The sequence below is a fragment of the Eptatretus burgeri genome, unplaced genomic scaffold (assembly GCF_056783735.1).
Source record: "Eptatretus burgeri isolate ZD-2024b unplaced genomic scaffold, Ebu_testis_v1 Ebu_testis_scaffold_3172, whole genome shotgun sequence".
In the NCBI taxonomy this organism is placed as follows: domain Eukaryota; kingdom Metazoa; phylum Chordata; class Myxini; order Myxiniformes; family Myxinidae; genus Eptatretus; species Eptatretus burgeri.
In genome coordinates, this window is record NW_028225120.1 from 170,527 (window position 1) to 184,205 (window position 13,679).

Consider the following 13,679-nt stretch of genomic DNA (forward strand, 5'->3'; position numbering starts at 1 on the left):
TTGTTGGTTTGTTTGTTTGTCCGGTCGTCTACAGCCCAAACGGCTGGACCAGTCGTTCTTAAATTTTTACACCTGATAGGCAATCCAACTGAGACGGTCCGCGTCCAAACCCCGTCTCAATCGGACTAAACGTCACGACGTGACGTCACAACGTGAAAACATATTTTTGGACATAACTCAGTGACCGGAAGTCGTAGCGACTTTATTAAACTTTATTCAAATATCTAAATGATTACTAAATGCATATTATTACAAATTACGCATAGTTTTCGCAAGCGTATGACGTCAAAGTTTTTAGCTATTGGCATGATTTAAAAAAAATTCTATTCGTTCTTCAGGTCACAATTCTTAACCGATTTGGATGAAATTTTAACAGCTGATAGAAATCCACAGTGCAAAAAGATATATGACTTTTGATGATGTTCAAGATCAGGATCTGGATTCTACATCACTTTATATTATCGCCCATTATAAACCAATGGGTAATTTTGTGAATTACACATGACTATTTCTCAAACAGTTTTGCACTTATATTGAAACGTATACTGTCTATTTATGCATGTAATATTAACGTGTACAAAGTTTGATCTAAATTGACCCAAGGTCAAGGTCAGGTCACCGAAAACATGAAAAACACACATATAAAATAGATATTTTTGTTTTCCAACATATTTCAAACCTGATAACGGGATCGTAAAGTTGGTTGAAAAGCAATGTTCCTTGGTATTTTCAAATATTTTCTTCGATCAGAATGAAGGCAACAAGCACCGATGATAAGTTGTTGAATGTCACATGGTGGCTTTAAATGAGTTGTGAAAATTTTCAATCTGCTGCCGTTACCATGACAACGCATGCCTGATAATTGTTATTTGTGACGTCGCGTCATTTTATTAATGTACGAACAAATAACCACACATTCCATGACATTACAGCTTGGACCACCACACGGAAAGGTCAACTAATTCGCCAAGTGTCATGCTAAGCACGATTTTTCATTTGTCTGTCTGTCTGTTAGCAACTTTACGGCAAAACGGCTTTTGAAAACACTATCAAATTCAATCCACAGGTGGGCAATGAACCTTGGACGACCCCACTAACTTTTGGGTCCAATTGGATCAAAGGTCAAGGTCACGAAAAGATCAAAATCGTTTTTCGCTCATAACTTCGTCAAAAATCATCTGATTTACTTCAAACTAAGCTTATAGTGAACCTTATTGTATTTGTCACTTATAATCACACCCATTGCTACAGCGAAAAATGCATATTTGTGAAGATCGGTATGGTCCGAAGTTTTGGGGGTCATGGTCATCGGTCAAAATTACATATTTTCCATGACAACTAAAACATGGTTATGAAAATACAACTTTATGAGAAAACAGCTGGCTCAAACACTGTCAAATTGTATCCACAGGTGGGTAATGAACCTCAGACGACACCATTAACTTTTGTGTCCAATTAGGTCAAAGGTCAAGGTCAGGTCACGAAAAGGTCAAAATCGTTTTTCGCTCATAACTTCGTCAAAAATGGTTTAATTGACTTCAAAATAAGACTAAAAAAAAATATTCCTTATTCTATTCCTTATAACCCACATTTAGGTTGAGGATGTATCAAATTTAAATTTGATCTCCAAAATAACTTTATGCCTTAAATGGGGGGGGGGGGATTTGTTGTGCCTGGCACCACTTGTTTGATTTATAATCAAACAAGAAATCTTTAGATTTCGTAAGTAACAAACAGTTCCGGTTCCGGTTTTGAGCGGCAAGAGGTCTCCTTCGGGGCTCCCTGCTGACATTCTCAAAGTTAAGTTCCGGTTGTTATTTGTCCCGTTTTAACTGTTTAATTTTCTCACCTACATGTTAATGTGTGTTCCTAGTTCGGTTTTGTTTCAAAAATCGTGCTATTTTGTGAGTATTTATGTCGACGTTCTTACTTGGTGTTTGAGGCCTAGTCCTAGGTTTGAGGCCTACCGGTTCCACTCGGTGTTCGATCGTTTTTTGTTTGTTTTTCTCCCCATTACCTTCAATTTCTATCCTCCCCATTACCTTCAATTTTCATCCTCCCCACTTTCCAAACATCCCCCATTCTCCCAACTAATCTCTTTCTTATCTCAAAAAAAAAAAAAAAAATATACCCAACAACAACAACAACACGCTCACCTTCTCCCGATTCTGCTACTTCTTCTTCCTCTTAACTTCCTCCTCGTCTTCCTCGATTTCTTTTTTTTTTACACTTCCATAACCTAATCTGTTGAACTCTCTCATACATTAATATTAACAACAAAAACAATCTTATAATGCTTCATCTTCCTCTCTCACACATGTGGTACTCTTTACTGTTTCACAATGCACTTCTCTTCTGCTATTTTAACAGACTGCTCTCATTTCGACCTCTCCTTCATTCCTTGCCTAAAAAATCCAACTATTACAGCGCTTCTTCTCTCCATGCTCTGAATTCGCCTTCATTGCATCCATCAAGAATTGTGTTAAATCGCATCTCTGACCTAAAACTTTTAAAAACCACAGTTTGCCATGGATGCTCGCTTTCCATCAACCATTCTTTTTTTCCAACTTCAGTGCCAACTCACCCCCCTCACCCCTCACTCTCACTCTCAAAGCAACCATCCCACTCTTCTCCCTCCAAGCCTCCCTCTCACCTCTTTCAAAAATTCCCCCCTCACCTTTCTCCCACCTTTCATCCCCCTCACTCTTCCTTCTCTAAGTTGCCCCCTCTCATCCACCACCCTGCCTCCCTCCACTGCCCTCTCACCTCCATCTCTTCACTCCACCTCCTCAAATCCTCAACTGCCATCTTCCTTGTCTCTTGTCCCCCCTCTCTCCCAGCACCACAGAGCCTTTTCTCCTCCTCATTCGGCCCCCCTCCCCTCGCTATTCTGCAATACCCCACACTCCTTCAGCAACCCTCCTTACCTCCTCCCTCGTCCCTCGTCCTACCCTCCCCCGCCCCCTCCACCTCCTGCACCCAAAGCCTCCTCCCCTACCTCTTCATTAAAAGTGTGGACCTCAAATATCCGGGGCCTTAGCTCAAACCTTTCAGATCTTTCCATGCAGGTTGCCACTGACAAACCAGACATTATCTGCCTAACAGAAACTTTCCTCTCCCAAGACGTGTCTGACTCCCAAGTATCACTCCCTGGTTACTCCCTCTTACGGTATGACAGACCTGAGCCTCGTCCTGGTGGAGGTGTTGCTCTCTTCATCAAAGACTCTATTCCTCACTCTCCCTGCACTGCTCTCACTCCCCCACACCCCCAGGAATACCTCTGGCTTCGGCTTCCCCTCCACTCCCACCTCATGTTTATATGCGTACTGTACCGTCCACCGAACAGTGATGACTCCATCTACACCTCACTCTCCGAAAACATGGACCATCTTCTATCTTCTCATCCAAACTCTCTCTTCCTCTTATGTGGCGACTTCAATTGTCATCACGCCAGTTGGCTAGGTGTGGGTACCTCTCTCACCTGCCATGGGACATCAGCAAAAGCTTTCTGTGACTCATTGGGACTGACTCAATCGGTCAACTTCCCGACCCGGATCTCAACCAATGGTACTCCATCTCTTCTGGATCTGATTTTGACAAATTTCCCTGACAATATCTGCTGCTCTTCCTTCGCTCCAATTGGTTCTTCTGACCACGTCCTTGTTAAAGTGGACATCTCTCTGGCTGTCATCAGAGAACCACCTCACCGCCGTCGAGTCTGGCATTTCAATCAAGCCGACTGGCAGGGTCTCCGAGCAGCCATCAGACTTACAGACTGGTCTCCTATCACTACTTTCTCAAACATCAACTCATCCTGGGAATTCTTTCAAAGAAACTTGCTCTCCCTCATGCACAGATTTATCCCCTCTCGTGTTCAGTTGTCTTACCCTTCCTCCCGCCCTTGGTTTACTGAAGCTTGTGGTGAGGCAGTTGTCCTGAAACAACTTGCCTTTGCCTCATGGAAAGCAAACCCAACTGAGGGCAATCTCAGTTCTTTCCACAAAGCTCGGAACAAGTGTGTATCTACCCTCAGGAGAGCCAGAAAACAACATCTTTCTCATCTCAAGTCTGAACTCTCAAACCTCTCTCCCTCCTCAAAATCCTGGTGGCGTTTAATCAAATCTGTTTCTGGTGTATGTTCCCCCTCCATCCCCTCCCTTACCTCAAATGGCCGCACTGCTGATTCCACACGTGATAAAGCTGAATGTCTAAACTCGGTGTTTGCAGCTAAATCTTGTGTCCCAAACCCATCACTATCTCTACCCACTTTACCCAGTCGCACCCAACTGTCCCTGGACTCTGTATCCTTTTCTCCTGACAAGGTGGAGAGCTTGCTTTCAAACCTCGGGTCAGATTCTGCAACCGGTCCAGACGGCATCAGCCCACGTGTCCTCAAAGCCTGCTCTTCTGCTCTTGCTCACCCTCTCTCTGTTCTATTCACCCTCTCATTTTCCCAAGGTCATCTGCCATCTGCTTGGAAATCTGCTAACATCACTGCCCTGCATAAAAAAGGTGCAAAAACAGATCCCTGTAACTACAGACCAATCAGCCTTCTCCCAATCATCAGCAAGGTTATGGAATCCATCATTGCTTCAGACATGAAATCCTTCCTCTTCTCCAATGGCTTGATTTCCAATCATCAATTTGGTTTCAGACCAGGTCACTCTACCCTGGATATGCTGCTACTGCTCTCCCATCAATGGATGGAGGTCCTCAATGCCAGACAGGAAATCCGAGCCGTATCCCTGGACATATCACGTGCTTTTGACACAGTCTGGCACCCTGCCCTACTCACCAAACTCTCTTCCCATGGTATTCAAGGCCATCTCCACTCATGGCTCGCAGACTTCTTCTCCTGTCGCAGTCAACGTGTGGCCCTAAATGGAGTTCTTTCATCCCCTCTTCCTGTGCAGGCTGGAGTTCCTCAAGGTAGCGTTCTGGGCCCTGTTCTTTTTCTGGTTTTCATCAATGATCTCTCGGACTCTCTGGAAAATCCTCTATTTCTCTTTGCCGACGACTCCACCCTCTTCCGTACCATCTGTCATCCCTCAGACCGGCAAGCAGCAGCTTCTTCGCTCACTGCAGATCTGGATAAAATCACAAACTGGTCCAACACGTGGAACATGTCTTTCAATCCACACAAATCTCACACTCTCACTATGTCTCTTCGAAAGGACCCTTTACAAAACCCCCCCATCCACTTTCTCAACAATCCTCTGGAAGAAGTCTTTTCTTTCAAGCTTCTGGGTCTCACTATCTGCCATGACCTTTCCTGGGAAAGTCACATTTCCAACCTTGCCTCAAAAGCCAGTCGCCGACTGGGAATCCTCCGTCGTGCAAAGTCCTTCCTCGGCCCTCTTGAGCTCCTGACTACTTACAAAGCTTTTGTCCGTAGCCTGATGGAGTACTGCTCTCCCCTCTGGGCTGGTGCTCCTGCCTCCCACCTTTCTCGACTTCACGCTGTCGAAACCAGGGCTTTTAAGATCATTGGCATCTCCCGCAATGAAGCTGAGTCTTTGGGCCTCTCACTCAATCACCGCAGGTTGGTCGGTGGTCTTTCTGTCTTCTACCGACTCCTCTCCAGCCTTGCCCCCCCTGCTCTCTCTGCGATTTGTCCCAACCACATTTCCACAGGGCGCTCAAGGTCCGCCAACAACCCCATTCTGGTAAAACTACCAAAATCACGAATCACTGCTCATCTTCACTCTTTCATTCCTCTTTTTTCCCGCCTTTGGAATAAACTTCCTCACTCTATTCTTTCCCATTCTTCCCTCCAGGCTTTCAAAACAGCTGTTCACCACCACCTCTTATCTTCCCCCATCCAAATCCTCGATCTTTTCTACCCCCGATAATCCACCCAAGCCCACTTCCTTCAATTCTCCTGCTTTCCTTCCTGAAAGTCCCTGTAATGTCCATCTTCTCCTCGCCATGTTCCCCGTCCCATCCCCATCCCTCTCCCTTCCACAGTTCACCTGTGTCTGTTCCTCAATGTTTTGTCCCTTCCACTCCCACCCCTCTTGTCTCATGCCTCCTTGCTGTGAGTTGTGTGTTAGCTCTCATACGAGCCTCGACCAAGGTATACAAAAAAAAAAAAATAAATAAATAAAACAGACAAACAAACCGGACGATTACAATATCCCGCTCCCTCCCTCCGGGGGTGGGTGGGGGGGATAATTAATGATTGGAAAAGTTATTGATTTGGAGGGGGGGTTGGGGTCTTCTCTGTGCAATATACAGTATTTCTGTATCCAACGGGTGATGTTGTTCCAAGCATGTGTCGAAGAAATTCTCAATTCCTCCTGTGCATTTGAGTCAATTAAAACAGGAAAAACAAATAGAAACATCAATACAGAGAAACGGGGCAACACAACAACACACTCTTTCCCCGACTCTGCAGTACAGAGAAACTTTGAATTCTGATGTAGTTTTCAGTGAGACGAGGTTTGTTTACCCTCCAAGCATGCTGACACCATTGCTGACATGTTGAGGGTTCAGGGAAGAATCACTTGCAGCTTTGTTGCAGTAGCCATCTGGAGGTCAGCTTAATTTTGAAGGCATAAGGAATATTTATGAACTAAAGGTTGACAGGAGTTTTCAGAGGGGGTGAGATCATCCAACGATGTTTTGATCATCCTCGAGACAGAATGGGGTCAAGACTGCAGCCCTTCGGGTGCTGGGATGGATCAGACATGGCTCCTTGGTGCGGAGGTCGGAAAGTCAGCCCGCATTGAAATGGCGAGGGAAAGATTCATAATCTGCTCTGGCCAGTTCATTCCTTGGTTGGGGTTATTGTGACACAACCAGACTTTCAACAGCGAAAACAGCTGGGTCAGGAAGAGCTTTAAATCATCCATGCATAGTAGGTGTGTGTGTCACCTTTCCTGTTACTTTGGATGTTCTTCTGTTGGTTGATAGGGTGTATCCATGTCCATGTTTGTTGATGACGTCACGCAGTGGGTCGAGAGCAAGACAAAACAAGAGGGGAGAAAGACTGTCTCCCTGGAATATCCCATGCAATGTCTTCACATCTGGTATTTCAATATTTATTTCTGAGTGCTGTATTATCAACGTGGTATTCCAGAGTTCCATTGTTTTCTCACAAAGTTTGATTACTTGGGGATTGATTTTGTACATTTACAGGCATTTTATCATCCATGAATGTGGATCTCTGTCAAAAGCTTTCTTATAGTCCATCCAGGCGGTGGACAATTTGGTTCTTCGCATTTTGAAATTTTCAAGTACGGCTTTGTTCAGTAGTGGGTGGTGGCCCTTTTGTTCGAGGTGTCAACCTCCTTGTTGGCTTCGGTGATGGATCATCATTTCTGTCATGATTCCTGTTGGAAGTTCGTGTGTTGTTAGTAGACATATTATTGGCCGGTATTTGTGGGGAAGTTGGGTTTCTTCAGATTTTTCGATGAGAAATGTGTTTCCTTCTTCGACCCACTCATGCACTTCCTTTTCCTCTTGGATTAGTTGTTTGAATGTCCTGGCGTCGTGATTGTGGAGAGCATCAAGTTGTTTCAGCCATAAGTTTGGAATTCCATCTGGGTCTGGATTTTAAAGTTTGGTGGCATTTTTTGAAGTGTTTTTAATTATTTATTTCATCATCAATAATCACTGGGGACATTTCCTCCACCAACATGGTGCTTCTTCTTTTCCAAGTCCACGATCCATTCTGCTTCCTTATGTTCCTTTCGATCTCCAAGAATTCCTTTCCAGAATGTTTCCCCATCTTTTCTTTTCAGGGGGAGTTGACACATTGTGCTTTTGTTTCCCCAATTCGTGGAAGAATCTCTTCGGGTTTCTCTCAAACATGTGGTTTTGTTTTCTCCTGTTGTTTGCTTCCTCATACGGTGGTGTTTTTTGGTTCAGGAGCGCCAGCAGAGTGACCACTATATTCATTATGTCTGTGTGTCTGTCTGTTGGGTCCCAATCGATCTCGTCGAAATTTTTTTTTTTTTTTTTGAGATTTGTTCTACCCTTATAATCAGAATTTAAAATGGCGATTTCAGTTAATACAATGGCGATTTCGATGAAACTTAGTTGGTAGGTTCATACTATGACCCAGTTGTGTGCAAATGAGAACCGTTGCTATGGACACCACCGTTGCCTTGCAACGGGACTTTTAAGTTTTTGAAAAAATCATAAAAAATTATTTTTTCGAAAATCAAAAATCGGGCCACGAGCGACCGTGGGCAGTATATTCAGCCATATTGTCAAAAATTTCCAGCCGGATCCTATGAAAACTGTCGGAGAAGATAGACTTTGAATGAACCCTGGTCGAAAACAATAAAAAAACGAAGTTCGTTATATCTTAGAGACTATGAGTCAGACAAGGCGGTAGGCGGACATGGGTAGTCGACTACCCAATATAACCTGACACGATGGGCCCTTTCGATGGAGAATGACCTGAGGATTAAGCACAAGAAAATTCAAGATTCTGGCTTCAAGGGTTGATGCTGCAGATTGTTTTTTCGTTAAAATACCCCCACATTTAGAGGTTTTTCGGCCGTTGCTAGGCAACGGAGGGGTCCAGAACAACGGTTCTTTCTCACACATAACTAGGACATACCATGAACCTACCATACCAGTTTCATGTATATCTGACTCATAGTCTCTGAGATATAACGAACTTCGTTTTTGGGTCTACGATCAAGTCGAAAAAAATGTTTTTTTTCAAAAAATTTTGTTTTGGAGATTTGTTCCACCCTTATTATCAGTATTTAAAATGGTGATTTCAGTTAATACAATGGCGATTTCGATGAAACTTGGTTGGTCGGTTCATACCATGACCAAGTTGTGCGCAAATGAGAACCGTTGCTATGGGCACCACCGTTGCCTAGTAACGGGACTTTGAAAAATCATAAAAAAAATTATTTTTTCGAAAATCAAAAATCGGGCCCCGAGCGACCGTGGGCAGTACATTCAGCCATATTGTCAAAAATTTCCAGCCGGATCCTATGAAAACTGTCGGAGAAGATAGACTTTGAATGAATCCTGGTCGAAAACAATAAAAAACGAAGTTCGTTATGTCTCAGAGACTATGAGTCAGATATATATGAAACTGGTATGGTAGGTTCATGGTATGTCCTCGTTATGTGTGAGAAAGAACCGTTGCTATGGACCGCTCCGTTGCCTAACAACGGCCGAAAAACCCTAAATGTGGGGGTATTTTAACGAAAAAAAACAATCTGCAGCATTAATCCTTGAAGCTGGAATCATGAATTTTCTTGCGCTTAATCCTCAGGTCATTCCCCATCGAACGGGCCCATCGCGTCAGGTTCTATTGGGTAGTCGACTACCCATGTCCACCTACCGGCTTGTCTGTGTGTCTGTCTGTCCAGAGCATAACTCTGTGGACGTTGATCCGATCTTGATGAAGCTTGGTTATGTGTTCGATATCAATGTCCAGTTATGTTTTCCTGGATGGGGGCGTGCTGCGCCCATTTTGGGTGGAGCCATGCCCCAAAAAATAGCCATTTTTAGGGGGTAGTCGGATTAAAAATCTATCTTCTCCTTGGGAATTGACTGAATGGAATGGGTTCTTTGGTATTTGAATCGCAAAATGAATTATCGAAAACTTGTCGTCCGATTTTTCATTTTCGTCCCAAGGTCACAAGGTCAAAAACTTAGAAAATTGCGAATTTTGACATAAAAATCGTACGACCGCCCAAACTTTGAAAGCCAGGATGACAATATTTTTATGCATAATCATGAGGTCATTCTCCACCAAAAGTCTTGAAACCATTTTGCTCTATCTCGAACACCTTGCCCATGGCGCCCCCCTTCAAGTTTGTTTTTACGCTGATTTCATCAAAGTATGGATAATCCGAGGAGTGCGAAATGCCATATCGCCGAAATGACGTTATATTGTTGTTCCCACATCATGTTGATCATTTTTATAACTTTGTCAAAAATTATCACATTGTCTCATCCTTGACTTCTGAAACAATCGACATCGTCAAATACCGATCGTGAACCATTGTCGTCTTCAGACTTGTTTATTATCTTGCCAAAACGAAGTTTTTGCAAGATATGTTAGTCAGCTTGTATGTTTTTTTTTTGTTTGTTTGTTTGTTTGTTTGTTTGTCTCTAATCACGTATAAAAAATTCTGCAGAGCACAGTTATCATCGGAAATTTTTGTAACTTCGCATATCAGAGCCTATAGAGGTCCCTTTCAGTGCACAAAATTTTGAAGGTCAAGGTCACTTTGGCGCAAATCAGGGGAGTCGACGAAACCCTTATTTTTTGAGTAATTTTGATCGGATCGTCTTCAAACTTCATGGGAATATAGTTCATGGTCTGGCGCTCAGCTGATTAATTTTTGGTGGCGATTGGCCTTGACCTTCATGGTAAGCGCCTAAGCTCAAACATATTTGACCCCAAGGTCAAATTTTCAAGTTTTAGGAACCATATCGTGTAGTACCTCAAATTGAACACCTCGATGAGTGCTTTCTAGATATGTCAAGCTTGAGACATTATGACGTCATTTGGTGACGTTATGAGGCAAAAGCATATTTTTCATGGTTACTCTGTAGAACGATTCTCATCGGATCTCTCGTAGGCAGATATTCCTCAAGGAGTCGATCCTGGTGGATAGCAGCTCTGTTCACCTCAGTGTGACCTTAAAGAAGTCACACGTGGTCACCTTTTGGCAAGATACGGGTCAGCCTGCAGGTGACTGGTTTATTTTATTATTAATAAATCATTTGTCGATTTCTAACCTGTCCGTGTTTGGTCTGACATTGGTTTCCTTCCATTGGTTTGGCATTGTCAAAGAGATCAAGAGATAACATTGATGCTTTGCCGAGGGTGTAATCGCTGCTCAGGTAATCACGTGACCTCCAGTTAAACGGAATAATTGGACGGTGGCTAATGGAACGCGTGGTTAACTGGGTGGAGTTCGTGGTTTTAAACCAACCCACCGTACCACAACGTTAATTGTGAGTGGTGGCCCCAGGTCTGGCTCGACCGAGGACAACCGGGGATTTATCCCCCCTGAGTGACAAGCTGGAGTCTCTGTACCCGTGTCCGCAACAATACATTCCCATATACCCACATTCCCACACACTCATATACTCCGTTATGGAGGGAAGATTGTCGATAAATACAAAAACATAAAATAAAGAACGTTGTTTCGTGTCGAGGAAATGATCATCGACGAACTCGGACTCGATTTTCACTTTCACAACACAATCTGAAACACAAACAATCCGTTAAAACGAAACGTTCAATCTTTGTATTTATTTTAAATCATGGACACGTGATGTGGCGGGAACCAATCAGACACCGCGATCTCCCTGTTCGCTTTTTCCCAAAACAGCTCGCGCTCTTCACTCGGTTACCACAGCGTACCGTCCTTCACCCGACACGACGTGCGGTCCACCATGACCCGAGATCTCAGAGCGAACACCTCGGGATCGACGAGCGGCTCCGATGGAGGATACGTGGTCGGTCCGGGAGGTTCTCCGGAAGACCGCGGGTCCATGGACGGTTCACCCGAGGACAAGGGGTCCAGACCCGGTACGTGACGTTCACTCCGTGCCGAGAACTTGTGTTTCCCGTGCTGATCCGTGCTATGTACTAACACAGGAACTCGTTGATTTAGTGAATGTCACGATGTCTGGAGCGGAGCCGGAATTGAATTGTGAATGGAAATCCCATCCATGACATGTTACCCTCCCTCTTGTACATGTATGACATCATTTTATACCTCATCACTTCATTCATCATTCGATTTATCTTTACTCTGGTTTGCAACAAATCAGATGAAGATTTACTTGTGATGATGGGCCTCTCCACCGGCACACAATGGCCTGTTATTGAGGATTGCAGTGACATCTTTAACGTCCTCGATGAATCACTGCATGAGAAGACAAGAGACTTGTCTTTGCTTTCAGAGGAAGGTATGCTCACTGATGCAACACCTTCCCTGTGCATCACCAGGTTGGGAGTTTATAGCTCGTCCTGCACCAACCTTATTTAAGGCCAAATTATGTTCAATATTATATTTAAAGATGTGAAGGGTGAACTTCGTTTCGACTAAACAAGTCTGCTATTTGTAAAGCAGAGTTGGTGAGAGTTTACCAGGAAACTAATTAATTCTGCTCGATGGATGGAAGTCACAATTTCGAGGTCAAAGTTTGACCCCAAAATTATTTTCACGAAATTTTGACCTGAAGCTGTGACCTCGACTTTTGACCTGCTGTAAGAACTGTTATGAAACCATTGTCACGGGATCGGTGCGTTTGTACCGACTCTGTTTATCTGTTTTGGTAAAATATCGTAAAGGTATACCTGGTGTTGGTTTAATGGTTCGGGTGGTGGACTTGCTTTACTTGGGTCCTGAGTTCAAATCCCACTTGGCTGTTGAATTAATACCAGGTAAGGTTGACTCAGCTTGTCATCTTTCTGAGGTTGGCAAAGTGATACCAGCTTGCTGGGATGATTGAGCCGTTTGAGTATCCTGTGTCAGAGTGGTCACCTGTCCTGGATTGTGTCCAATAACCCAGGTAACTGCTGTGGCAGCACTGATGCTCTCTCTGTACAGAGTGGTCTTCATGGATGGATCACAAAGGACACGTTTTACAACATTACCCATCACTAAGGGTCAGGGACGTGAACTCTCATGAGCACCTGACAAATTTAATAATTTATCGTTAATCATAACCTCTTTTAATTGAGGGAAGTGTGAAAATGTAATACAGTATATATAAAGCTTAATTCGTGTTTTTTTATTTGTTTACCAGCAAATACTACCTGTCACTTCGCTGATGGGAATATTCAAGGGAAGAGGGAGGAAGGGGACGAGGGAAAGGAGGGATGGGAAGGATAGAGGAGAGGAGGAAGGGGAAGGATAGAGTAGGAAGAGGGGTAAGAGAGAGAGAGGGGTCGGGTGAGGAGAGAGAGGGATGGGATAGGAGAAAGCATTAGGTATTAGGGAGAGGAATAGGAATGAGAGAGAGGGATCGGGGTGGGATAGAGAGGGATAGGGGTGAGAGAGGGAGAAGGGAGAGGAAGAGGAGAGGTGTTAAAGTGTGGCGGGGGAGCGGAGGGGGGATCCAGGCAGATGTGACGCCGAGTTTAACACCCATCCGCGAGACAACAAACACATTTATGAATCACCCTGTCTGTGAAACACCGGGATGACAGTTTATAGCTGGGTCGGGATTCAAACCCAGGCGAGACAGATCTCTTGGCTTCCCTGCCATGATCTGGAAATTAATTGCTGTTGAGGGAGGGGGAGGCGGCACAAGGTGATGGGAAGGCAGCATGAGGGAAAGGGGGGCATTGTGAGAGGGGAAGGCAGCTTGAGGGGAGGAGAAGGTTGCACAAGAGGAGCAGAAGGCAGCACGAGGGAAGGGGAATGTTTCATTTCACTCATTTCAAGCAGAGGTTCAAACCGAAGCAAACAACAATGAGCTTCGCAGCGAAGCGGAGGTGATTTTTGCTCACGCCATATACAGATGTAAGCAGCAAGGATGGTTAATAAAGATGATGTCAGCTGACTTCCAAGCAGAGGGAAGATGACCTCGGGAAAATGATGGAGTGAATGGAGCAGAATGTTTGAAAGTACAAAGTGCCGTCGTTTGATTCAACCCGTAAGGGAAGCGACAGGTACTTCTGCTGGTGGAATACATAAAGCTCAATTATTTTTTGTTTTGTTTTTTTGTTTCTA

General features: G+C 44.1%; 1 protein-coding gene across 1 annotated transcript in view; it reads left to right on the plus strand.

Annotated features, from left to right (window-relative positions):
• Nucleotides 1–11,240: 11,240 nt before the first annotated feature.
• Nucleotides 11,241–13,679, plus strand: part of LOC147006464 (uncharacterized) — a 34,854-nt gene continuing 32,415 nt past the window's right edge. The window contains exons 1-2 of the mRNA XM_085868759.1: nucleotides 11,241–11,524; nucleotides 11,770–11,907. Coding sequence (XP_085724885.1) covers nucleotides 11,389–11,524; nucleotides 11,770–11,907 — 274 coding nt within the window. The 5' untranslated portion in view covers nucleotides 11,241–11,388. The remainder of the gene's footprint in view (nucleotides 11,525–11,769; nucleotides 11,908–13,679) is intronic.